Raw genomic sequence first — 27643 nt, 5'->3', positions numbered from 1 at the left:
GCTTGCAGCTTGCACCAGAATGTAAATCAACCCTGCTTCCTTAAGAAAGTCTTGCTGTGATAAAGTGTGTTTAGTGATGTGATTTTCATTCTGGTTCAAGTTCTTTATCTCATTGCAAACCAATAATAAACAGTTCTTACACTGGCAACTGGTTCACAGAACTGGTCTAGAGACCAGTCCAGAAGCCATCCTGAATGGTTAAGGGTGCAACCTGGGCTGGCAAGGTGTAACCTGTATTGTTTTCCCCTTCACAGCCCCACTTCCCTCCTGTGTTGCTGAAGCCTGGTGAGGAGTATGACCACACCACTTGGTTCAAGTTTTCTGTGGCTTAAGGAAGTGTAAAGATATGACCTGCTCCAGGGCTAGGTTTGGGAGCCCCTTCAGCAGCCTGTCACCTATGCAGAGATGAAGATTGAGAGGCTTTAAAAGTGATCCTCTGAATTAAAATCATACAAATGGTAGCTGTCATGATAGTCAGTCTGAATAGATTTCCTTCCCAAAGACTGGCTCCAGGCCATGTCTAATGATCAGCTCTATTCTCCGTGCAGTGAAGAGGACCCAGCCATCCATGTCATCTAAGCCTTGACCGTAGCCCGGAAGTGGTAACTGAGCTCCTTGTGTTGGCTCCATCTCTCCATTCTGCCTCTTTCTTTTCTACTTTTCACCCTTTCTTTCTTTGATCCTACTCTCATTCCTTTTCTTTTTCCTCCTTCTCTACCTCACACCACCTTGCACTGTGCAGCACTTTGGAGTTTTCAGAGGTCACTTAGCTCATTCAACCTGCTGGCAGAGGGACCTCTCTGCCCCGATACAGCAACAGATTATGAAGTGAGCCAGCTGAGGCTTAGAGGGGATAAATGACCCACCTAGAGGCACAGAGCTAGGAAAAATTTTAGCCAGGACTCGAGGTCAGGTCATGTGAATTCAGGTCCCCTTCTTTGCCTCCACTCATCTTCCAGAGCATTCCGAGCATCACTGATGGGCAAAGGGGGATCTGACCCTTACTCTGTTAGAGCCATCCTTTCTTCCCAGATTCACTTTTTTTTTTTTTTTTTTTTTTTGTTTTTTTTTTTTTTTTTTTTTGCGGTACGCGGGCCTCTCACTGTTGTGGCCTCTCCCATTGCGGAGCACAGGCTCCGGACGTGCAGGCTCAGCGGCCATGGCTCACGGGCCCAGCCACTCCGCAGCATGTGGGATCTTCCCGGACCGGGGCACGAACCCGTGTCCCCTGCATCGGCAGGTGGACTCTCAACCACTGCGCCACCAGGGAAGCCCCCAGATTCACTTTTATAAGAAGCTTTAGTCTGCCTCTGAGCCTTACAGATGGTGTGACTTAAAGTGCAAGATCAAAATGTCCAGAAAGAATCTGTAAATTTGATTCTCTGACTTTGCGGTTAACTGAGAAAGCCCAGCCCAGCCAAGGCATGGGAAGGAAGCCATTGGAGACAGGAGCTGTGTTAGTGTGAGAGGGCCTTGACTGAGGATTGCACATTGCACTGAGAACAGATGTTGTGTTATGTAGATGAGCCTGGGCTTCCCTCCTTTCCTGAATAACTGAATCATCAGTGATGGGTTTGGGTTGGTGGGTTTTAAAGAAATGTATCTTATACTATTATACGCTAATAATCGGTTGAAATAAAATCAAAATCTGCATCTTCAGGAAACTCCCAGTTTCTTCACTTTAGATCTGTCAGGCATGGACCTTTGGGAAATGGACCAAATATAAACGGTGTTCTGGATTCTACCATACTCTCCAATACAGCCCCAGCATCTTCCTAGAGGAACACTACTTAAATGGCAGCCTATGGAAATTCCTATACTTCCCCTCTCTCTTAGCAACAAAAATAAACCAGTTTATTTTTTAATTCATTTCAGCATGGATTTTCTGAGTACCTATTGTGTACACGGTTCTCTCCTGGGTTTAAGGGGCTCAACAGGTAATGTCCAAGATGTAGTTATGTTCCTTAGAGATATCACAGTCTCTCTGGGGAAAACAAGACTAATAGTAACAACCAGATGATATAGAATTGCACCACGACAGAGCTGGGAGCCCTGAGCACTAACTTTGCTCCTGGCTTTTACTACATGGGCAAACAATCTAATTTCATTTAGCCTGTTTTCTCACCTGTAAAGCAAAGGGATCCGACTGTAATTATCTGGAAGGTGAGTATATGTCTGCAGGCTGGAACTAAATTAGCCACTAGTGCAATTCATGTGAGGTGGTGAAAACAAACATGGTACTCAATAGGGAAAACACCATATATAACTACAGAATTATTAAAGCCTTGTTGAAATGCAAATATCCACTCAAATGCAACCCCCTCCCCCAAGAGTAAGTCTCCAGGTCCCCAGGAGTCCATGCCTTCTTTGTAGAGCCCATACAACCCTCTACCCACAACCAGACTAGTGCTGTATTATTCTGAGTACTGATCTTTCACAGGTGAGCATATTATTGACTCCAGTTCAACGATCTATGGATTCCTGTTTGTTTCAAATTCATATGACACAAGTTCTTATTATTAACTGTGAGATTTTCATTTTTGCAGTTCCCACTCATTTTGCCTAACAAGGTAAGATGCGGTCCAGTGGTTAACACACACTTCCAGTGCAGTGGGTGCAGGTTCAGTCCCTGGTCGGGGAACTGAGATCCCACATGTGGGAAAAAAAAAAAAAAAAAAGTAGAACTTGGAAAAAATACAGAACTACCAGCAGAAGAAAGGAGGGAAGCACAGCATATACCCTCTTCCCTAGCTAGTTCCCATTAGCAGTTGTAACCATTTTAAACAACTGGATCACAAGTTTGCAATGGGCTTTTTGGATATTTTTGACAGGACTGCAGTCCTTTTCCAATTGAGGAATTTATCTTCCTTTAAGTTCCAACTTCTCCAATTACTCAAATCATAATTAAACTCTCAGATGGTCTGGGTAGCACTGCCAGCTATAGCTGGCAGTGTAAGGAAGTCAGCAAATCCTCTCTTCAAATGTAGAAGAAAATTGACAAAAGAGTTCCCGGTGCTCTGGGAACTGACCCAAAACATACAACCACCCAAGACACGTTTATGTTTGAAAAACTGCTGAACTTTGAGTAGGAACAGTGGAAGACTGTGGCATCCTTGCCTGGGGCTGCTCCCATTCCCTTTATTCCCCCAGCTCAGTCACTGTGGAGCTTCTGCCAGAGCAAAACAGAACACGAAGACCAGGAGATTGCTATGGTCGGAAGGCGGGGGAGGTTCTCATTTTGGAGCTGTAGGTGATATCATGCCCAGCTGCTTTGTCAATAAAAATAATCTTGGTGCTACAACAGCAGGGAGGGTTGATGGCTCTACTAGCCTGAGTTTGCAATTATGGTTGGAGCAAGCAGATTTCTGGGTGATCAGAGGCTACACACATACATAGCAGAGACCAGAGAGGGCCAAGCTATTCATACACTCCTAGCCAAGCCTGAGGCCGCATGCAGGTGCAGAGAAAATTAAAAGGGACTTAGCAAAAAGCTAAAACAGACTTGAGAACAGCCTAAACACTGAATCAACTCCCTACCTTCACACAGATCCATCAGCAGACGGCAGAAATCTGGTTGAGGTGTCTGAGCACGACTATCCAGTTGCTGACCACTAAGCAAGCTATGCAGACACAGGGCAACCCCTACAAAGCTGAGCTTAAAAATAAACACAGGGACTTCCCTGGTGGTCCACTGGTTAAGACTCTGCACTTCCACTGCAGGGGGCATGGGTTCAATCCCTGGTCAGAGAACCAAGATCCCACATGCTGCTTGGCACGGCTAAAAGAAAAACTCTGAGGAGTCCTATCGGACAGGGGTCCCCAACCCCTGGGCTGCACAGCAGGTGGGCGAGCCAGCAAAGCTTCATCTGCCGCTCCCCATTGCTTGCATTCCGGCCTGAACCATCACCCCCCAACCCCCACCCCAGGTCCATGGAAAAGTTGTCTTCCACAAAACTGGTCCCTGGTGCCAAAAATGTTGGGGACCACTGCTGTAGGAAATAAAACTTGTTTTTAAAGAAAAAGAAACTATTAAAAATAAACACAAGAATGTTTTCAGAAATAACAAAAAACACTGAAGAGATTACAAAACCAAGCGAAATTCTGAGGTTGAAATGTACAGTAACAAATGACAATTCCAACTAGAGAGGCTCAGAAGCAGATTAAAGATGGCAGAAAAAAAAAGTGAACTTGAAGACAGATCAATAGCAATTATTCAATCTGAAAAACAGAGGAAAAAAAGACTGAAGAAAATGGAAGAGAACCTCAGAGATCTGTGGCACAACAATAAGCACATCAACATATGTGTAATGGAGGTCCCAAAAGTAAAGGGACAGAAAAATATTTCAAACATTAATGGCAAAAAACTCCCCAAATTTGATGAAAACCATTAATCTATACATCCAAGAAGTTCAATAACTCCAACAAGGATAAATACAAAGAGATCCCCACCTAGATACATCATATATATTTATTTGGGCGGGGGGGGGGGGCGCGTTGGGTCTTTGTTGCTGCCTGTGGGCTTTCTCTAGTTGTGGTGAGCAGGGGCTACTCTTCGTTGTGGTGCACGGGCTTCTCATTGCAGTGGATTCTCTTGTTGCAGAGCATGGGCTCTAGGCACAAGGGCTTCAGTAGTTGTGGCGCGCAGGCTCAGTAGTTGTGGTGCACAGGCTTAGTTGCTCCGCAGCATGTGGGATCTTCCCGGACCAGGGATCGAACCCATGTCCCCTGCATTGGCAGCTGGATTCTTAACCACTGAACCACCAGGGATGTCCCAGATACGTCACATTTAAACTGTTAAATGACAAAAAGCAAAAAGAAAATTTGAAAGCAAGAGAAAGAAGTCCTGTCACTACAGAAGACCATCAGTACAATTAACATCTGACTTCTCATCTGAAACAATGGAGTCCAGGAGGCAGTAGAATGACATAGTCAATGTGCTTAAAAACCAAGGATTCTGTATCACTCAAAACTACCCTTCAAATGCAAAAGTGAAATAAAAACATTCCCAGATCGGGACTTCCCTGGTGGTCCAGTGGTTGAGACTTCGCCTTCCAATGCAGGTGGTGCAGGTTTGATCCCTGGTTGGGGAGGCTATGATCCCACGTGCCTCAGGGCCAAAAAACCAAAACATAAAACAGAAGCAATATTGTAACAAAGTCAATAAAGACTTAAAAAAAAATGGTCCACATCAAAAAAAATATTAAAAAAAAAAGAAAAAAATTCCAAGATAAACAATTAGAAAACTCACTGCTAACAGAGCTGTCTTACAAGAAATACTAGAGGAAGTCTTCCATGCTGAAACGAAATTAAGACAATAACTTGAATCCATGGAAAGAAATGAAGAATATCAGAAACAGTAAATCTTCTCATCTTTTCTTTAAAAGATATAAGGTTGTATAAGGCAATTAAACACTGTATCATTGAGTTTATAATATACAATATAGCGCAGGGAAGGAAGTTCAAGAAAAGAAAATATACTGGAGCAAAATTTCTATATTTTACCAGAATATTAATCCTGCTCCAGGAAGATCCCACATGCCGCAGAGCAACTAAGCCTGTGTGCCACAACTACTGAGCCTGTGCTCTAGAGCCCGAGAGCCACAACTACTGAGCCTGCGTGCTGCAACTACTGAAGCCCGCAAGCCCATGCTCCGCAACAAGAGAAGCCACCTCAATGAGAAGCCCGCACACTGCAACGAAGAGTAGCCCCTGCTCGCCACAACCATAGAAAGCCAGCGAGCAGCAACGAAGACCCAACGCAGCCAAAAAATAAATAAATAAATAATCTGAAGTAAATTATGATAAATTAAGAGCCAACCACTAAGGAAATAACTCAAAAATACAGTAAAAAAAAAAAAAAGAATTTAAATAGTTCATTAAAAAAATGTTTAATACAAAAGAAAGCCATAAAAGGAGGAAGAGAAAAAGACAGGAGACATATAGAAAACAACAAAATGGCAATTATAAATCCAACCATATCAATATTCTATATGTAGATGGTCTAAACAAACCACAAGGTGGTTTGTCAGACTGAATTAAAAAGCAAGATCAAGCAACTAACTATAGTTGATCCTTGAAGTACCCCACCACCATGACCACCAAGTCAAAAACCTACATATAACTACAGTCAGCCGTCTGCATCTTTGGTTCTGCATCTGCAGACCATGTAGGTATGTAGAGTCTATTGAAAAAATATCCACGTGTAAGTGGACCATGTTGGTCAAACCCACGCTGTTCAAGGGTCAACTGTATAGGCACCAATAAGCTGAAAGTAAATGGAAGGAAAAAATATACCACACAAACATTAATCATAAAACAGGTAGAGTGGCTATATTAATATCAGAAAAAATAGACTTAAAAACAAGAAATAGGGGCTTCCCTGGTGGCGCAGTGGTTGAGAGTCCGCCTGCCGATGCAGGGGACACGGGTTCGTGCCCCGGTCTGGGAAGATCCCACATGCTGCGGAGCGGCTGGGCCCGTGAGCCATGGCCACTGAGCCTGCGCGTCCGGAGCCTGTGCTCCGCAACGGGAGAGGCCACAACAGTGAGAGGCCCATGTACCGCAAAAAAAAACAAACAAAAAAAAACAAGAAATAGTACGAGAGATATTTTATAAGGATAAAAACATCAATATATCAGGAAGATATAACAACTATAAATGTATATAAATGTACGCATGCAATAGAGCCTTAGATGCTTTGAAGCAATTGTGACGAGAGGCCATGTCTGGAGTTGACTTAGTGTTGGATATAACCCAATAGTTCTGATAAATACTCCTTCAAATCTCTTGAACAGAATGCTAACTTTTTAAAAAATGAGTATTTCTTTGAGCACAGTGACCTCTACTGGTACTAATATAAACCCCTTTTTCATAGAAAGGTTCCATTCCCGCATAGGGTCATTTGGTTAGAGAAAGGATCAGAGAATCCTAGAGGATGTATTGTAGAATCCTCCTTTGAATCACATGTGAGTGCTGCTTTCTAATAGCAATAAGCTAGGCCAGTCTGTCTAATAACTAGTGAAGCTGGAGCTGGTTAGCACTAGTCTTTAAGCAGCAGGTTTCAATTTTGGTTGTATATTAGAATCACCAAAGGGAGATATTTAGAATATTAATGCCCAAGCTTCACCCTCAGCAACTGATTTCATTAGAATATTTTTGAAGCTCCCTGGGTGATCCTAATTTGTAACCAGGCCTGAGAACCACTGCCCTAGTGTAAAAGCTTTCCTCATTATTGCCTCATAACATTCACCAGTATTTTAAGCGCATTAGTGTGTTTAGCTAGAATTTGCTCTCTAGCTTCAGGAAGTACTTCCTCAAGAATGAGTCACAGAGAAACAATCTTCCCAGATCAAAAGTATGTCTTGGTAAGGCCCTGGCAACCCTACCAATAATCCTGGTACTCAAGATCTTCAGAGATAATTATTTTGAAGATTGTGAACAGTTAAAGAGAAACATGGGAATTCCCTGGTGGTCCAGTGGTTAGGACTCCAGGCTTTGACTGATGAGGGTGTGGGTTCAACCCCTGGTCGGGGAACTAAGATCCTGAGAGCCGTGCAGCGTGGCCAAAAAAAAAAAGAGAGAGAAGAGAAATGTCTAAACCAGGTGTTGGCAAACATTTTCTTTAAAGGTAAAGAGAGTAAATATTTTAAGCTTTGTGGCACTTACAGTCTGCAGTTACTCAGCTCAGCCACTGTAACACAAAAAGTCACAGGGTACCCGTTCTTAGGCAAAGGAATTCTTGTTATAGGGGCCCAGGAACTCTGGCGATAGTCCAACAATGTCAATGACCAAGATAAACAGACCCATCTACCTTTACCTCTGCCAGAGAGATTATTTCTTTACAGCCAGATTTTTTATCCTTGGCAGCGAAAGGATTCATTTCCTAGAATCCAGATTTCTTAGAGATATATTATAAACCGAGATAAAAACAGGGTCTTTGTATAGAATCACATCCAGCCATCTTCAAGCTTCAGTCACTAAGAACCCAGGGAATCTAAAAAGGTGAATAGGACATAACCTTAGGCATCTGACAATCATAAGAAATGGATGACTTGACCTTCCTTATGTAGGTTAGGCTGACTCACCTAGGCTCACCAGTTCTTGGGGTGTTAGTAAGTTTGTACCCTTTCTGCAGAGAACTTTCTGCACAGAAATTCCCCACACCCCTTCTGAGCAGAACTCTCAGCGTTAACCCAGATGAGGGGATAAAAACCTTGCACTAGAGTTGCAGAGTAGAGCTGGGCATTGTAAATAGCAGCCTAAGGATCTAAATCCCCTGCAGGCAGATCAGACAGGAGTCAGTCTTACAGGTAGCTAAACTGAAAATATGGACTTTTAATTGAAATGGTGATTAATTATAAGGGTCTCACAGAAGAGAGGAGGTTCTAATTTTCTGTTTGGTTTAACAGATTAGAATTCATTCACTCATCCATGAATTCACTTTTCATTCATCAGATATTTAAGTGTTAATAAGCACTAGGCAATGAAGAAACAGAGCAAGGCCCGGTACCTGCTGTCACAACTTGTCTTGTGGTAGAATAGCGACGGAAAAGTAAACAGGCAATTACAGTCTCCTATTATAAACAGTGTGTTGAGAGCAAGGAAATCTAAACCAGACTTGAACACACGGCAATTTAGAGTGGGGGGAAAACATGTATTTTACCGTAATTAAAACAAGCTATGCTGAGACACCATTTTTCAACACAAGACTGGGAAAAATCAACAAGGTTGACAGCCCACCATGTGGTTACACCATGTGTACCAACTGGGCAATGTCAGAGAGAAATAGGCACTCCTATCCATTTCCACCAGGGCAAATAGTACCTAGCAAAAATATAAATGCACTGGAGCCTTTGACCCAGCAATTCAACTTCTAGGAATTATCCTAGATACAGGGTCACGTGTGCAATGTATTGTACAAGGTTATTTACTGCAGCATTATAATAGTAATTAGAAACTACCCTCATATCTATTTGTACGGAATTGATTCAATTCCTGTCACTCTGCTCAAACTCTCCAAGGAAAACAGCGAGTCCCTCCCAAAGGACACAAAGTCCTCCATGATTTATATCTTACATCCCCTCCCTTCCTATGCCATCTCTTCCCACTCTCCCCTCTGTTCACTTCCTACGGGCTTCCTTACCCTCCAACAGCTCAGACTACTTTAGGGCCTTTGCATGAACTGTGCCCTCAGAAGCTGGTGTAACTTTCTCTCTGGCCCCAATGTTGCTGCTATCAGAGGCCTCCTTAGACCACCCTTTACACAACAGTAACCAATCCCCTACCCTTTCTGTTTCATCATTCTCCCTATCAGTTATTACCCACCTGATATTTGTTCATTTTGTCTCTCCAGAGCTCCAGCTCCATGAAGATGAAGACTTTGTTCACTTCTATATTCCAAAGCTAGTAGTACCTGGCACATTGAAGGGGCACAAAAGTTTAATGCAAAATTATGCACCATCCAAGCAACTAAACAGTATGCAACTTAAAAAAACGAGTGCCATTTTTACTTATATGAAAGATCTCCAAGATATTAAATGAGAAAAACAAGGTGTATGTATTTTGTGTTGAAAGAAAAAGGAAAGTGGGAATTCCCTGGCAGTCCAGTGGTCAGGACTCGGAGCTTTCACTGCTGGGGTCCAGGTTCAATCCCTGGTCAGGGAACTGATATCCCACAAACCACGGGGTGTGGCTAAAAAAAAATTTTTTTTAAATATTAAAAAAGAGAGAAAATATCTATGTGTACTCAGGCTATATAACTGACAACAATGGTTGCCTTTGGGGAGGTAAGTGGGCAGCTGAGAGTTAGGGGTTGGGAGCCTTCTCACTGTATACACATCGAGTATATTACCAAATCAAAAAATGGAAAATAGGTTGGGCCAGCAGCCTGTGGGAAAAGTAAAAAGCATTAGGTTTGAGAAGTGGCCTTGAGGGCTGTGCTCTAGAATTACCCTTCTATCTAGCATCTTTTCCCCATTAAGTCTGGAAAGAAAAGTTTATTAACTAAGACCAAGAGTTATTTTGTTCTTTTACTTCCTGACTTTTCCATAATGTGGTCTTATTTTAAGGGAGCAGTAAGGTGCTTTATTAAAAGTTAGGGCTTTGAAACCATTAAGTAGGAATCAAACTTTTCCTACCTTGTAGCTGGTTAATAGTACAGTATTGTTACCAATCTCCCTGAGCCCATTTCCTCTTGTATGAGATGGGGTTTTTAACAGTATTAATTTGTTGTGAGGATTAAGTGAAAATATCCTTTGACATTTTTTACTAGAATGGTATCTGTAAACCTATTAAGTTGTGAAAAAAATTAACAGGCTTTGAAACCGCCTAAAGGTGCTTTTCTTCCCCACCTTTTAGATCTGGATACAACAGCTTTAATACTACCATACCTTAAACCTAGGCACCTTTGTCTCATTTATTCGGCTTGTCACCAGTTCTCACCACCCTCCGAACACTCCAATACCAGCCAGGCCCCGAGTATTTCTTGCTACTTTGACCTTCTTTGCCTTCGTGTCTTCCCAGCTATAAAATTATGCATACATCTTTTAGGCTATACTATACAGCACTCCCCTGCAAAGGTCTCCAAGCAATTGTTGCTCACTCAGAGCCAGATCTAATGAATTCTTTGCTCCTGTCCTTCACTGATAACTCATTGCCAACATGTCAGTTTCAGAGCTTTCAATTCCTACTTAAGCTTAATATATCCTGGAAATCACTGTGTTCCTTGAGACTTTGAGATAGGCTACACAAAGACAAGAACCACAATCCCACACTACCATTCATTTAACCCAAAGTCACAAATTGATGGTATTTCAAGACCCCCTCAAATTTTATTTTGTCCTCAGGAGAGGGGACATGGTAAAATGGTAGGACCACACTTTAACTTGATACTTAGCTTAATTCAAAGCCCAAAGGAGAACTACCAAAGTGAAGTCATGAGTTATGCTTTACCTACCTCTATACCAAGGAGAGAGAACCAAGGTAAGGTTCATTGCCCAAAGCACTCAATGTCTGACGTGTTCAATTAGCTACCAATCAATGCCAGGTTAATAATTTAGAAGCAATGAGTTTAGACCAGCACTTATCAAGTCAATCACAATCAATTTAGCAGTCCCAACCTCTAAACAAAAAAAAGGTGCACTAAACAAATGTATCATTTTAAGAGGTATACTAAACACGGGTACGGGACTTGCAGTCAAGGGTACAAAAGGTGTTGGTCTATACACCCAGTATTCTCTTTCCCATAAGGGTAAATAGAATTTTCTGTGCTTGTTTCTTAAAATCATTTTCTCCCCTAACCCCTCCTCCATATCATTTTTACCCTTTCACACTAATCTCTAGGATGCTGCTAGTAATCCATCCCAAAGCTACAGGATGTTTCCTACTCTTGGCTCAGAACTCCCACTTCCAAAAATTGAATATCAGGACTGTTGATTCTCTGCAGATTTATTGTTGAGTAATCTTATCTTTATATAATACAGAACAATTAAAGCTGACCAAGTGCAACAAATAAGCCTGCTGATTACACACATAGCTTTATACCAACCATGTAACGCAGCCAGTTGTCAAAATTCCAAAAACAGAACATCCAAACTTCCAACATACTAATGATCATTCAGACCAGTAAATAAATTTGAGGCAGATCAGTATTCCCAAATTGTAAAGTTATCCAATAACTTTGTTTAAAAGCATAAGAAGCAAGGGCAGACAGCTGTGCCACCAGCATGAAATTTTTTTTGCACCAAAAGCTTGACCAGAAAACTCAAAATTGTTACTGCCCTACGATACTTAAGATATTTAAAGTCCAAATAAAGAATCTACTGCCTCTAACATTCTGAAGTTTACCAGATGCTACCAAAAAATAACTACATGAGGTGTTGCTAAATATAGGTTGGATTTACAAAACTACTTTAGTCTTTTTTAACATTTCTGATTGACATCTTTAATTACTTTGCACCAGCCTGGCAAAATAAGATAAAGTATGTTGGTGTTCGTGAACTGAAAAACCTAACTTGGGAATTAACAGATCTCTGCTCAGAATAAGGCAATCCATTTGAAGAGACAGAGGAGAATATCTGGGCTGGAAAATTTTGCAAAGCTGGTTTACATGAAGATGTTTTGTCCCAAATTCAGACAATTCTTCAAACATGCAAAAATTTTGGCATAAAATTGATTAATGTTTGAAAACAAAGAAACAAAAGAACATTGAGTATAACTTCCTAGAATGGAGAACTCGAATTTGACACCATCCTATCTAATAGGCTGAAAACCTCAATTAGTTACTATACTTAAATAGGCTTCAGAAAAATCAGTTTCTCCAGCATTAAGTCCAGCTACTCTTGCTCAGTTCCTGTTGCGCTCACTTTATAGCAAGTCAGTGGTCCCTATAGCCTGACAAAAGAGATCATTAGCCTGATAACATCTAATGACGCCAACTCCAATAGATTAATTTAGGGACTTGTCATGATGCAGTCATGCTAAGGGGGACTCACTCGAGTTCTTACCATCTTACCCAAAACTCTAAGTGTAGAAAGGAATCTTCCAAGTGTATATATACTATTCAGTGATGTTCAAAACTTAAATAACACCATTAAACTTTGAATGTAGGTATGAATATGGTTAATATCAAGGTTGACTCCTGAAGGCTACCAAATTGAGGAGCATTAATACTGAACACAAATCAAAAATCTAATTAGAAACATTTTATTTTAAATGTGCCACATAAAAACCCACATTTTCAGACCATAGGATGTTAATACATTCAACAAAAATTTATATTACCTTACTGCTGTGAATTTACAGAGTAATAGTCCAGATCCGTTTTGATTAGATGATTGAATTACCCTTCCCTAAGTTACACTTTACAGACATCACAAATCCCTTATAATAATGTAAACAAAATAACTTTTCCCTAAAAGGTGAACTTGAGAACTTCAGTCCACTCTTTCAGGACTTGCACTTCTTCGCGGACTTCCTGATGGGGAACGACTAAAAAGAAAAACATTAGGTTTGGAACCAATTAGTGTCTACTGAAACTCTTCTTGCATATACGTCAGGGCAAAACTCAAGTTTCAATAAATTCAAAGGTGGCCAAAAGTAGTAAATTCCTACAGCAGAAGTCTAAAAAATTACGTAAGGCTTAATAGCTTCTTCAAGAATATTACAAAATTTAGTTAAAGAGAACAACTACTTGAATTTTGGGGATTTTTTTTTTTTGGATCACCTAAGAAACTCTGCATCTAGTATTTTAATATATAGCACCAATTCTCCAAAGAGCTCAAAGCCCGGAAAGCAGGCAGTAAGCAAACAATTCTGCAGAGGCCACACCTGACAGTTAAGATCTGGCAACAAATTATTTAGCTTACCTTCTTTTTGGAGATGGAGATCTGGACTTCGATCGGCTGTCAAAACAGGAGAAATTCTATTAATAAGTTCTATTAAAGAGAAATTCTATTAAGAAAAAATACTATCCAACCCCTTAAGTCACAATACCACGAAATGAACCCCCAAACTGTCTTGACCTTAAATTGTCCTGCAGTTAAACTGAAAATGAACCTACCAATTTCTCACTAACAAAAGCTAATCTTATAACACCTGTTCTTCATAAAATAAGCAAACTGCTTTATTTTATCACAAATAATCTTTTACACTCTACTCTAAGCACCATGAACTCAGAATGCTTCTCCATGCATCTATCAATTCTAACACAGGACTTACTATAACCCCAAATTCACCAACTTCTTTTTCACTGTAGCTTGACACACCCTTGTCCAGGAAGTCAGCCAGAAGAGGCCATGTACAAATGAAATACTAAAGTTTGGTTTATTAATAAGGTATTGTGTTCCTACTCAACACCTAAGCTTACAGCTAACACTTGAAATGTCAGCAATTCAAAAACACTTTGGATATTGGTGCCATGTAACTAGAAGAGCATCAATGAGATTTTTACCCTACCTGCTTCTTGGTCGTGAAAGAGACCTGGATCTTGATCTCGACCTGGACCGGGATCTTAATAAAAAACAGAAATACAATTATACCAATTGGTCCATAGGAGTAATTTCCTTCAGCAACTACTGAGTACCTTATTAGATAGGCTAGGAATAGTGGCTAAAACAGAGCAAGATGCCATATATCAGTCCAAGACTGGACAAGTAATTGCTTTCGGTAAGTTCTGTTATCAAATAAAGAACCACCTTTTCAATTATCTATCATGAGTTGGGTTGTCACAGTTCCTGTACAGAGGTATATTCTTAAACAGTGTAGAGTATCCAAAAGAAATATATGGTGTTCGTTTGAAAAACTGGTATTTTATCTTAAAAGAATCAAAGCAACACCCTGAACTGAAACCATTTCTTCAGGTGGTAAGCTAAGTAAAAAGCCATGATTGGGTAAGGCTTTGTTCTTGGATCACCAACAAACTGTCATGGTTCAAGGGCCATCTATTTGTCACACAAACCAAATGAGGCCGACATACACATCTTGAGGTCCTGCAACCAAGTTAAATGCATTTATCTATAGACTCCAGAGATTTTTCAATTGGACCACAGGTTTTTGAATCCCTAAATTTATAAAGACTGTGCTATTACTGAATAGTAATAATTCCCAGTAGCATTCCCTACCACTGACACATGAGTAGCACTATCAACTCATTATCTAGAATTTTATCCATTTCCATCACCTTTTAAGGTCTTCTACAAAGGAAGTAAAAAATGCAGAGGTGCCTAATTTGATTTTTAACTTTTTAAATTTCAGTGTCTAACCCAAGTATCTGGTTAAACAGGCCATGTTCATCCATATGTATGTTACCCTAAACAAACTTTCCATGATCTCAAACTCACCCCCACCATTCCAAAGAGAAACTTTGTTTTAACTTGCTTCTAACTCTAAATAAATCTCCTCCTGGTTCTAAAGGGTTTCTTACCAGGTATCTGGCAACTATCATCTTCTAGTGCTATTATCATTTACCTATACAACAGATACAAGCTGACTCCAGAAAAGTTTCCAACATGTTTACCCAGAGTGTTCACTGGAATGATTTGAGGATTTGTGCTTTGGACCCTCCTCTATCACCTCTGTAACAGCCCTTAAAGTCTTTAGTTGGGCTTTTCTTCATCTGGACGTATACACATTCAACGTTTTCCTGAAGCATTCCATGTCAATTAGGTCCTTAAGATACTCCACTGCTGTCATTAAGACGTGACAATCCAAATACAAATAAGGGGAAAAAAAGGTGCTACATACTGGAAATACCTCGATCCTTTTATAGAACCAGACCTAGATCGTCTGAGTGAAGCTGATCTTGATCTACGAAGAGACACAGATCTTGATCGCCGAGGAGATGCCGATCTTGACCTAAAAATTAAATCAAAGTTGTTTAAGTCCACTTCCAATTAAAGTTTTTTTTTTTTTATCTCTTGTTAAAACTTGAATTAAGCAACATCTCTCACCTCCTTCCCCTGCTCCTGCTGCGAGAGCGAGAGTATCGCCTACCTCTGGATCTTGAATGTGATCTAGACCGTGACCTATTTTTCAAGTCAGAAAAAAGCAAAATGTTAGATGGCAACTCCTTTTTAGAGTTCGTGTGCCTCTGCTGAAATCAAATCTCAAAACTATTTAAACTTAGTGTCTCATTTGGAAATAAACTCTGGGCCTATTAGTTGTCTTTTTTTTTTTTTAACTACCTAAAAAAAGATTTGTTAAAAGCTCAATTACATCTTAGAATTACATAATATAAAACACTGTAAGGTGTATTTAAAATAAACCTTGCAAGTTTGCAGGTCGACCCTCTTTGGCCCATGGTCTAGTAGATCTAGACGATCTAGAAGTATCTATAGCCGATCGCTGCATCTAGATGTTTTCTTCAATCTAACGACGATCAAACTGACAGCCAAATGAGCCAGGTGAGGCTTGATTGACGCAAGAAGATTTTTCTAGTTGGGAATGTGGTCAATCTGGTGTTCCTCTTTCTAAACCGGAGGGGGCCCCAATTGTAAGCCAAATTTACTGTTACGGCGATCACCGTCTCAAATTTTCTGCCCTTTAAAGAATAAGGTGAAGCTAGGTGTAGATGACTCGAGGGGATCTGGCCTCTTATGCTGATCACCTCAAGGTCTAGGAGGATCTTAATTGTCGGATTTGCAAGGCGCCTCAGCATGATATCATAAGGCTCGTGACATTCTGAATCAAGGCGACTGACTCAAACGAAGAAACCTGAAAGGTTTTGACCAGGTTGATTATTAATACATTAACATTTAATTAAACAAAAACTGTAAAATACACCTGTACAATTAACATTCAAGTTTATAGAAAAATACTAGTTTCTGCCTTGCTAATAAGAAAATTAACTTGATTAACCAGTACACCAACCACTCCTTTATTAAAATAAATACCTGCTTCTTCTTCGGCGGCTATAGCGATGACAATCATAAGCATAATGTCCCTTTTCGCCACACTCATAGCATCTATCATTGGGATCAAAGGGACGTCGGGCAGGTGGTCTATCAAAACGAGATCTCCGAGGCATGCCTGTTGATAGTTCAACTCTCACTCGGGAACCACAAATCACTCTATAAAAGAAAAACAACGAAATTCTAATGCTTAAAAACAAAACAAAACAAAACACGTGACTCCTGTATTTAGAACTTTCCAACCACTCTTTGCCCTCACAAGCTTCAGCTATACCTTTAGAAGCCTTTCAAACTCCACCTTTGTTCCCCAGTTCCTGTCTTCATAAAATGACTGTTTAAAATCTCCTCCAGACAACAGAATCCAAGCTTAGCACAGGAATATTCTCACAAACACTTAAGTTTCATAACCGACATGTTACTTACTTCCCATCCAGGCCTCGCACTGCATCTTCTGCATCTCTAGGATCTTCAAATTCCACAAAGGCAAATCCCGGAGGATTTCTGGCAATCCACACAGTTCTTAAGGGACCATAATAACTGAAAGCCCTTTCTAATTCTCCTTTGCCAGCACCAGTTCCCAGGTTACCAACATACACCTTGGTTTCTGTTTAAAAACGCAAATAGAAAAATGTATGTTATGAAAAAACGGGCTTAAGTTTGAATTCTTTGCCTTAGAAGAGTCCATCCTTAAGACTGCAAAGCATGTTTAACGCTCTCTCAAGGATTGACTTTAGCCTTAAAACCAACAAGTCCGTACATTTCTGAAAAGCTAAGCGTACGACAAAGTTCTTAACGTTCAAATGGGGGCGGTGGAGGGGAACCTCCAAAAAACACAAGCACAGCCGCGTGGTAGGACACTCCGAGGCATGGGGCGGGATCCGCCCCGGCCCCGCCCCCGCGGCCCGGCAGGCCCAGGCGCGCCAGGAGCGCGCGCGGGCCGGCGGCGGCAACGGCGTCGGCGGCGAGCTGGCCCCGGCGGAAGCCAGACCAGGAGAGCGGGGCTGCGCCGGCTCTCTTCGTCCGCGGCAACCGCCCCAGGCGCAGGCTCGCCCACGACTCCAAGTCCCCCGCCCCAGAGTATAAATCGCGCTCGACAGAGCTCCAAGAGAAAAATACACCAGCCGCCAGACCTAAAGATCATGTTATGTCTCCATTCCCACTCAGCAGTCCGACCGACTGACGAGAACGCGCAGCTCGAAACTGCCACGGTTTTGTTCAGTCTTAAATTCACTCCTTTTACGGCTGCGACCACATCTGTCCGCCAAAGTGGCGGGAAAGCGCCAAGAAAATGCGCCACCATGGTCGTCAATGTGCGCAAAATGGCAGCCGAGGGCGGGGGGGCGTGAGGTACGGGCGGGCGGCTCGAAGAAGGGCAACAACAAAACAGGGATCGAGGGCTGGGCGGGGAGACGAAAATGCCCAAGAATAGGTATCAACCCCGGCACAGACCTACCCCAGCCACCTCCTGTCCTCCTTCGATACCCCGCCCCTGCCGTCTCCGGCTTCGTATGGTGTACGCCGAAGCCGCCATTACGCACGCGGAATAACAGTCTCCCAGCCGCCGCGCCAACCTCACGGCTCTAAAGACTCACTACACCCACAGCAACGTCCCTCACTGGCCCCTACCCTCTTACCTCCTCCGTACCGCCCGTAACGCGACATGATGACTGGCCTGCGAGCTCGGCTCTTTCAGCTCGCAGCGCCCAGAGATCGACTACTACAAAGCCTACAACGCAGCAACAGTCGCCAACGGTCCCAGCGGCACTACGAGGAAAAGCCTGGGTTCGCGCTTATATATGCGGCGGCTGGGTTTCTTTGCGCATGCGTCATCTCGACGTTCTGCGCGGCACAAAGGAGGAAGGAAACAGCCGAGAAGCGGCGCGGAGGGAACTGAAAAGGCTAAGACGCGAATCACTGGCGGAGGGATACGTTCCCATGGCAACGCCAAGAGCTCGCCTGTAAGCCCGCCCCCTTCCCTTTCCCTGTGCCCTCCTTATTTTCCTCCTTTCTCCGTCCACGCTTTCGTTTTCCCCAATCTGGGAACCCTCAGCCCTGGTAATCTTACTGCAGGTGCACAAGACCGGGTTTATGAAAGGCTGTAAAATTTAACCGCTGATGTTGCAGCCGTCGCCGCCTTTCTGCTGGGGGACCTGGCCTAGACTGCTACTCATTGATCTTCGGGGCTCGTCAGAGGTAATCGGGAGTTTGGCCAGGGTGAGAACTCCATGAACCCCGCCGTTGTGAGTAGTGGTCTCTGCACCACAGGCCTCTAAAGGGGTGACGCCCGCAAGGGACCGCCCGCCCTGCACCGACCATCCAGCCACTTCAGAACCAGCCACCAGTGTTCAGCAACACGGCCCGAGTTCTTGGAGTAAGGAGGACAAAGGAATAGAGGGTGTTTTTTCCCACTGTTATATTGCCCTGAATCCTTAAATCTTTTTGGTAGTGGCAATTCTGAAATTATTTGCATTTGAAGCACAGAGTATTTGTGCTTCCTTTCTAGTGCTTTCTGCTTTGTATTGTAGTACCACATCTCATCCACTAATATTCAGATCCTGAGGACGAGGACTTTGTCTTCTCTGAGTAGCAGCCTTGCTGCTCAGCCACTCTGTATATTCATTCAATAAATGAAAATCTTTTCTTTGTTAGAATCGCTTAAAAATCCAGTTTCAACTTTATACAATGTGTTTGCCAGATACCAGCTCTATAAATACAGATTTAACTTCTTTTTTTACCATCCATTAAAAAAAAAAGACATTACACTATAAATACTTGGAATACACGAGTTGGAAATATTCCACAAAACAAGGGGAAATTCTTAGGTATTTTTATTTTTTTCATCTGCTGTAACTTCACTTCGTAGGTACAGGTGTGGATACAGAGTATAGGAGAAAGGGGGCTTAGTTAAATAAGCGTGTATTCAGGTAAAGTATGAATTCTCTCAGAGTAATGCTGCGAATTTATATTTTTTTCCATAATTTTTCAAATTATGGAAGAAATTGGTCTATTTCAAGAAAACCTCTAGTAAGAAAATAGAAGTTTATAGTCTGTTATATTTGTTCTCCCTTATTTATTTTTTGTTGTTATCTGCTTAACAGGGTTTTTCTTAAAAGGATTAAAGAATAAAGAACTTTTATATACTCCTTTATATATTCTTTATATAGAAAGTGCGCAGGTACAAAGTGTAGGTAACTTATTAAAAGGTAGTGCTGGGCTTCCCTGGTGGCGCAGTGGTTGAGAGTCCACCTGCCAATGCAGGGGACACGGGTTCGTGACCCGGTCCAGGAAGATCCCACATGCCGCGGAGCCTGTACGTCCGGAGCCTGTGCTCTGCAACGGGAGAGGCCACAACAGTGAGAGGCCCGCGTACAGATAAAAAAAAAAAAAAAAAAAGGTAGTGCTTATTATACTGCATACCTCCTCATAGGCCTCAATAAATATTTTTTGGCTCTGAATACAAAGTCTATTGTACAAAAGAGAATTTTTAAGCAAATAATAGTGTAAACAATAAGAAGAGCAATTGTCCAACTTACAACAAACTGATTTCAACACATTAAGGGGAAAAGGGTAAACCTCGACTGGTTTGCCTGCCTCTGTACCTAAGTATTATTTCTCTCTCATTAAAGGAGGGCCAGTTCTAGGCTGGGCTTTACTAACCTTGTTGCCATGAAAAAATAATAGTACTATATACTACTTTCGTACAGTGTTATACTGAAAACCCTTTCTCTAAGAACATGTAACCAGTTCTTTTCACTAAATGTCAATCCAATCAGGGAGATTTTTTTTGTACAGAGTTCCTGTATTCCTGCTGATTCTTTTGAAATCAGTTTCACATACATAATTTTCTGCCTCTAGAATTTTGGGTTAAATTAATGTCACATTTCCAGATTCAGTTTGAATGTGGAAGTTACTTAATTCAATTCAACAAATATCCTAATATTTCCTAATATCCATTGAATAATTCTTAAGTTTCTGTTGTTAAATATTGATAATATTATTAGTTTATGAAGGGAGGGGTAATTCTTTTGAAAGCTGCAGCTTTCAAATTTTATCTGCATTTCCTAGATTCACTGTTTCCAGAGAAGCATTAAAGAAATACTCACGTTTTATCTTACTTTATTTTTAGTTTCACTTTTAAGTCATTGTCTCCATTTTAGCTTGAATGTGAAAACTTTAAAACAAGAAAAACAAGTTGACCTTTTGCACATGTATTACTTTTTAGTATAAAAAACAGTCTTTATTAGAATAGTCTTTATTAGAATAGTATTACCAACAGTAGTTTTTTTTTTTTTGGTTCGTTTTTTTGCCTCAAGGCTTCCGGGATCTTAGTTCCCCAACCAGGGATTGAACCTAGGCCCTCAGCAGTGAAAGTGTGGCATCCTAACCACTGGACTACCCGGGAATTCCCCCAACACTAGTCTTTTAATATGTATTTATGTATGTTCTGTGTATGTTTGTACTGTAGGTCAATCCAAACAGCTATGTTCAACCACAACTTCCTTTTCTTGTTTCAACATTTCATACTCTTCTATTCCCTCTAGAATACTTTTAAATTCTGGGAAGGAAAAATTATTAGAGGCATGTTTATAAGTCTTTCATATTGTGTAAAGAAATTAACTTCTCATTAGCCAAGTACTGGGCTGCAATCAGTACTGATGTATATAGGAGGAAGAGGGGAGCAACAGTTAAAGAGCACCAGTGCTTTGATCAACTGCAAGGAGTAAACTAGGAAAAATTGTGATGCAAGAGCGATCCACTGATACAAATATTACCTAAATGGATGGTTTAGGCATGTAAAGCAATCCAGGAAGAGGGAGGCTTTCTGAGGAATGCCTGATTTCATTAAAAAGTGAGAAACTGTAACGTTATCAAGCCCTAAAACAATCACTTGTGTTGTTCCTTCTCTAAAGGAAGAGTATTAATGAAAGGGACTTGGTCAGCTTGGTGTCTTAATTAGAGAGAGCTAGACTACCTTAGACTTTGAGTTTAGCACTTAGCACTATCTTGGAAGGAGCGAATCTATGTTATTGACCACCTCTCAGCTGTACTTAGAGACTTTGTTTGATGTTTTGCCTAGTTGCTCTGCAGCATGTGGGATCTTCCCAGACCAGGGTTCAAATCCGTGTCCCCTGCATTGGCAGGCAAGTTCTCAACGACTGTGCCACCAGGGAAGCCCTCTTCTTTTTAAAATTTTCTTACTCTCTTACTTTTTCTCAATTTTTTTGGGGGGTTAAGTCATGCTTTGTTCTTTACTAGAGATTCTAGATTCTTGAATTTGGGGAGCTAGATAGATCTGAAAAAATTGGGGGGATGGAGGGGACAAACTTTTTCTATCAAGAAAACACGTGAGACTTAAAAAAAAATTATCCTCAGCATCCTTTCATTTAAAAAAAATTGGGGGGAGGAGCATTTTACCAGAAAAAAAAAAAAAAGAAAGACATAGTCACAGAATAAAGGATGGTTTTTCCCAAGAAAGAGTGGTTGGCAATAGTTTATATTTTTCTGAGATGGGAAAAATTTTCATTGAAGTTCAGACAGACTGACAGTCTTTGTAGCAGGATTTGGGAACACTGCACTCATCATGCTGAAATTCTAGGTCTTAGTCTCATTTGAAAAATGAGGTTGTTAGACTAGTGATCTAACAAAAGTCCTCCTATCTCTGAATTTCAAGCCATTTCTTTCATATGCAGTTTTAACTTAATTATCTATTTGAGAGTTACAGTGTATGTATCCATTTATCATAAGATTTGAAGTAGATTTTATTTGCTTAAAAATTTTTTTTTTAATTTGTTTTATTTTTTTGGGCGTGCTGCTTTCGGGATCTTAGCTCCCCGACCAGGGATCGAACCCAGGCCCCCAGCAATGGAAGGACTGAGTCCTAACCACTGGACCGCCAGAGAAGTCCCTATTTGTTTTTCTGTTTTTTTTTTTAAGTATACCTAATCTCATAGATATTAGCCTCCAAGACTAAATTTTGTAATAAAAGTGACAATTTCCACATTGCTCCTGAACACATATCTCCCTATTCCACAGGAAAATACCGTTGCACAGAAACCTTAAGAACGTTTCAGCATGTGATTTTGGGATTCCTGGGGATTTACTTTTCATGAAGAAACTTTCTTTTTCTGAGTTTTTGTGTTATATGTGTCAGATTATTTTTCTCTGTGTGGACTGGGTCAAAGAAGAAAAGTGACAATTTCCCTTACTGAAGTCATCGAGTGAAGAGACAAAAACATCTTAGGAGTGGCCACTTAAGGCTGGCCACCACCACGTTCCGGAGTTTCTTCCCCAGCTTTGATGAAACTTCAATTTCGTCCATGCGCTGGATCATATCAAATTTTTAGCAAATGACAAAGATTAGTCAACCTACTGCTACTCCTCCTACTACTAACATTTATTGAACACTCAGTGTGCTAGACACCGTGCAATGTTATATACTTGGTTTACCTCATCCAATCCTAACGACTCTCTGAAATAGGTACTATTATTAAACCCCATTTTGCAGATAAGGAAGCTGAAGTATCAGGAGATAAAAAACGGGGTTAAGGGGCTTCCCTGGTGGCGCAGTGGTTGAGAGCCCACCTGCCGATGCAGGGGACACGGGTTCGTGCCCTGGTCTGGGAAGATCCCACATGCCGCGGAGCGGCTGGACCCGTGAGCCATGGCCGCTGAGCCTGAGCGTCTGGAGCCTGTGCTCCGCAACGGGAGAGGCCTGAACAGTGAGAGGCCCGCGCACCGCGATGAAGAGTGGCCCCCGCTCGCCACAACTAGAGAAAGTCCTCGCACAGAAACGAAGACCCAACACAGCCAAAACTAATAAATAAATAAATTTTTTAAAAAATATTTTTTAAAAAGAAAAAATGTCTAACCTTACCAAAAATGCAAATTAACACAACATGCTATTTTTGTCAGGAGTGCAGTGAAATTGGCACTTACACAGACTAATGGGAATGTGAAATAATACATTTGAGGGGGTCAATTTGGCAATGTTTTAAAATTATTAAATTGTACGTATATTTTGGCCTAGCAATCTTATTTCCTAGAATTCATTCTCGAATTAATCATAGATATGCATAAAGATTTATATGCAAAAATGTTGGTAGGATCTTATTTATAATGTCAAAAATTGGAAATAGCTTGAAAATCAAACATAAGGGATTGGTTAAATGTTATGGCACATAAATTTGTTACATATGTTATGGCCATTAAAAACCACATTGTAGGGGCTTCCCTGGTGGCGCTAGTGGTTGAGAGTCCGCCTGCCGATGCAGGGGACTCGTGTTCGTGCCCCGGTGCGGGAAGATCCCGCATGCCGCGGAGCGGCTGGGCGCGTGAGCCATGGCCGCTGAGCCTGCGCGTCCGGAGCCTGTGCTCCGCAACGGGAGAGGCCACAACAGTGAGAGGCCCGTGTACCACAAGAAAAAAAAAAAAAAAACACCACATTGTAGGGGCTTCCCTGATGGCGCAGTGGTTGGGAGTCCGCCTGCCAATGCAGGGGACAGGGGTTCGGGCCCTGGTCCAGGAGGATCCCACATGCCGCGGAGTAGCTAGGCCCGTGCGCCACAGCTGCTGGGCCTGCGCTCTGAGCCTGCGAGCCACAACTACTGGGGCCCGCGCGCCTGGAGCCTGTGCTCTGCAGCAGGAGAGGCCACCACAATGAGAAGCCTGCACCCAGCAGCGAGGAGTGGCCCCCCGCTCACTGCAGCTAGAGAAAGCCCGCGTGCAGCAGCGAAGACCCAATGCAGCCAAAAATTAAATAAATGAATAAATAAATAAATTTTAAAAATTTACTTTAAAAAAGCACATTGTATAAGACTTTAATGTCAGAAAAATGTTAATGGTATATAGTTAAGTAGGAAAGCAGATTTCAAAACAATGTGCATGCACAGAATAATTCTGGTTTTGTAAAAATAAATCATTAATAAAAGTAATTTAAGTTTTATTTTATTTTTCGGTATTTTACAGTTTTCTATAATTTTTCTTTTTAAAGTGAGAGGCTTGGAGACAGACGAATTCCAAGTTTGAACTGAGAATCACTGTTTAGTAGTGTTAATTGGAACATGTTACTATACTTGTCATTCTAGGCTCAGGACTTCACAGAAGAAAATGGAGGTTTTAATGATGCTATCTGTGGGTGGGTGGTATTATGAATGTAGTTTACATGAGTTTTAGTTATTTAAAAATTTTTTTCTGTTATGACCTGTATTACTTATAATAAAAAATTAAATGTAATCTTAAATATAAATATAAATATCTTAAGTGGAAGTAGTAACGGGGGAATTAAACAGGATAGTTAATATGGGAAGAATCTAGCATTAATATGTATACTCCCAAACTGTTAACTGTGGTTGCCTCTGGGCAGTGGAATTTGGTTGAAGACAGAAAGGAGCCTTCGTCGTTTAACTGTACAGCATAGTCTTCTGTATTGTTTGAAGATTTTGTGTTTTTTTAAGCAAATATAGTACTTTTGTAATAGTGCTTCAACATTATAATATGCGCTTCTCCCGCACTCTCTATACAGTTTACTCACCTTTATTTTCCTTCATAGCTCTTCTCACCTCTGACTCTTCATTTATTCTGTGAGAGTCTCTCACAGTGTGAGATCCACAAGGGCAGGGACTTTGTTTTACTCACTGATACATTCCTACTGTCTGGCGCTGTGCGTGGCCTATGGAGTACTAGTTTCTCAGTAATATTTGTAGCATTAATGAATTCTACTAAGAAACTATTTCACATGGTTGTTGATCGATTAATATTTACAAATTATTTTCCCAAGGTTATTCAGCTATTTAGGTCCAAATCTGAACCTCTGATTCTCTCAGTCCATAGAGCTTTCTTTTGAGCCATACTGCCTCCCCAAAAGTAACTTGTTTTGGCTTTTCATCAACTCTGAGAGTTGCAGTGAAACATTTGTTTTATGTTATAAAAATGTGCCTGTGAAACCTGCAGATGTACTACCATTTTTCTGTAGGACACCGTTGGTATTTAAAGCAACAACAAAAACTCTACTTTATCGTAGAATTTTTAAAATTATTTTTTAATTGAAGTATAGTTGATGTACAATATTATATAAGGTACAGATTACAATATAGTGATTCACAATTTTTAAAGGTTAAAATTCACTTATAGTAAATGTAAAACTATATTGTATATTCCCCATGTTGTACAGTATATCCTTGTAGTTTATTTTATACCTCCCCCCTTTTCTCTCCCCACTGGTAACAACTAGTTCTCTGTGTCTGTGAATCTGCTTCTTTTTTGTTATGTTCACTAGTTTGTTGTTATTTTTTAGGTTCCACATAAAAGTGAGAGCATACAGTACTTGTCTTTCTCTGTCTGACTTATTTCACTTAGCATAATGCCCTCCAACTCCATCCATGTTGCTGCAAATGACAACATTTCATTCTTTTTTGGCTGAGTAGTATTCCATTGTGTGTGTGCGTGTGTGTGTGTGTGTGTGTGTGTGGGTGTATCACATCACATTTTCTTTATCCATTCATGTGTTGATGGACACTTAGGTTGCTTCCGTATCTTGGCAATTGTAAATCCTGCTGCTATGAATATTGGGGTACATGTGTCTTTTGAATTAGTGTTTTTGTTTTTTTCAAATATATAGCCAGGAGTGGAATTGCCGGGTCATATGGTAGTTCTGTTTTTAGTTTTTTTTTTTTTTTTTTTGAGGTACGTGGGCCTACTCACTGTTGTGGCCTCTCCCGTTGCGGAACACAGGCTCCGGATGCGCAGGCTCAGCGGCCATAGCTCACGGGCCCAGCCGCTCCGCGGCACGTGGGATCTTCCCAGACCGGGGCACGAACCCGCGTCCCCTGATCGGCAGGCGGACTCTCAACCACTGCGCCACCAGGGAAGCCCTGTTTTTAGTTTTTTGAGAAACCGCCATACTGTTTTCCATAGTGGCTGCACCAATTTACATTTGCACCAATGATGTACCAGGCTTCCCTTTTCTCCTCTTTCTTGCCAACATTTCTTATTTGTGTTCTTTTTGATGATGGCCATTCTGACATATGAGGTGATATCTCATTGTGATTTTGATTTGCATTTCCCCAATGACTAGCAATGTTGAGCATCTTTTCATGTGACTGCTGGCCATCTGCATTTCCTCTTTGGAAAAATGTCTATTCAGGTCTTCTGCCCATTTTTAAAATTGGGTTGTTCGTTTTTTTTGATGTTGAGTTGTATGAGCTGTTAATATATGTTGGATATTAACCCCTTATCAGTCATATCACTTGCAGATATTTTCTCCCATTCAGTAGGTTGTCTTTTAGTTTTATCAGTGGTTTCCTTTGCTGTGCAAAAGCTTTAAGTTTAATTAGGTCCCATTTGTTTATTTTTGCTTTTATTTCGTTTACTCCAGGAGGTAGCTCCAAAAAAATACTGCTGCGATTTATGTCAAAGAGCGTTCTGCCTGTATTTTTCTTTTGTGTGTGTGTGTGTGTCATCACTTCTTGTTTTTCTTATTTCTTTTAATTTGGGTATAGTTGTTTTACAATATTGTGTTAGTTTCCACTGTACAGTGAAGTGAATCAGCCATATGTACACATATATCCCCTCTTTTTTGGATTTCCTTCCCATTTAGGTCACCACAGAGCATTAAGTAGACCCTGTGCTATACAGCAGGTTCTCATTAGTTATCTATTTTATACATATTAGTGTATATATGTCAATCCCAATCTCCCAGTTCATCCCAGCCCCATTCCTCCCCTTGGTGTCCATACGTTTGTTCTCTATGTCTGTGTCTCTATTTCTGCCTTGCAAACAGGTTCATCTGTACCATTTTTCTAGATTTGCCTATGTTTTCCTCTAGCAGTTTTATGGTATCTGGTCTTACATTTAGGTCTTTAATCCACTTTGAGTTTATTTTTTGTATATGATGTTAGAGAATGTTCTAATTTCATACTTTTACATGTAGCTGTCCTGTTTTCCCAGCACCACTTATTGAAGAGACTACTTTTTCTCCATTGTATAGTCTTCCTCCTTTGTCATAGATTAATTGATAATAAATGCATGGGATTATTTCTGGGTTCTCTATTCTGTTCCACTGATCTATATGTTTGTTTTTGTGCCAGTACCATACTGGGTTTTTTTGAGTTTTGTTTTTTGTTTTTTCAGGGGTTTTTTTGCTGCATTGGGTCTTTGTTGCTGCGTGCGGGCTTTCTCTAGTTGCAGCAAGTGGGGGCAACTCTTCGTTGTGGTGCGTGAGCTTCTCATTGCAGTGGCTT

General features: G+C 41.1%; 2 protein-coding genes and 1 long non-coding RNA gene across 15 annotated transcripts in view; 2 read left to right on the top strand and 1 right to left on the bottom strand.

Annotated features, from left to right (window-relative positions):
• Positions 1-9734, top strand: part of GALM (galactose mutarotase) — a 105921-nt gene extending 96187 nt beyond the window's left edge. For 5 of the 7 annotated variants that reach the window (XM_073791436.1, XM_019942804.3, XM_019942806.3 and 2 more), the window contains one exon: positions 255-1869. In XM_073791436.1, coding sequence (XP_073647537.1) covers positions 255-332 — 78 coding nt within the window. In that variant the 3' untranslated portion in view covers positions 333-1869. Of the gene's footprint in view, positions 1-254; positions 1870-9352 lie in introns of those variants that run through there. The other 2 variants (XM_033838702.2, XM_033838701.2) reach the window with 1 other exon arrangement.
• Positions 1275-18197, bottom strand: SRSF7 (serine and arginine rich splicing factor 7). 6 transcript variants are annotated; one of them, XR_012325747.1, is made up of 10 exons: positions 18041-18197; positions 16830-17010; positions 16389-16565; positions 15447-15521; positions 15241-15351; positions 13954-14007; positions 13365-13400; positions 12781-12987; positions 6116-9412; positions 1275-4791 (listed from the first exon to the last, which is right to left on the bottom strand). XR_012325747.1 is itself a non-coding variant. In XM_004322228.4 (8 exons), exons 1-8 carry the CDS (start codon positions 18066-18068, stop codon positions 12933-12935), a joined length of 717 nt encoding a protein of 238 aa, XP_004322276.2. In that variant the 5' UTR covers positions 18069-18197; the 3' UTR covers positions 12687-12932. The 6 variants fall into 6 exon arrangements, 3 of the variants coding, with proteins under 3 accessions (XP_004322276.2, XP_033694594.1, XP_073647538.1); XR_012325746.1 differs by having other exon boundaries at positions 9325-9412; XR_012325748.1 differs by lacking the exon at positions 6116-9412.
• A 49-nt stretch (positions 18198-18246) lies between these two features.
• Positions 18247-24353, top strand: LOC117307918 (uncharacterized). 2 transcript variants are annotated; one of them, XR_012325749.1, is made up of 2 exons: positions 18247-18599; positions 22440-24353. It is a non-coding gene; the product is annotated as an uncharacterized lncRNA (long non-coding RNA). The 2 variants fall into 2 exon arrangements; XR_012325750.1 differs by having other exon boundaries at positions 18247-18620.
• The last annotated feature ends 3290 nt before the right edge of the window (positions 24354-27643 follow it).

The sequence above is a fragment of the Tursiops truncatus genome, chromosome 14 (assembly GCF_011762595.2).
Source record: "Tursiops truncatus isolate mTurTru1 chromosome 14, mTurTru1.mat.Y, whole genome shotgun sequence".
Classification (NCBI taxonomy): Eukaryota; Metazoa; Chordata; class Mammalia; order Artiodactyla; family Delphinidae; genus Tursiops; species Tursiops truncatus.
The sequence above is the reverse complement of the archived record's forward strand: the minus strand, read 5'-3'. Positions and strand labels throughout refer to the sequence as shown.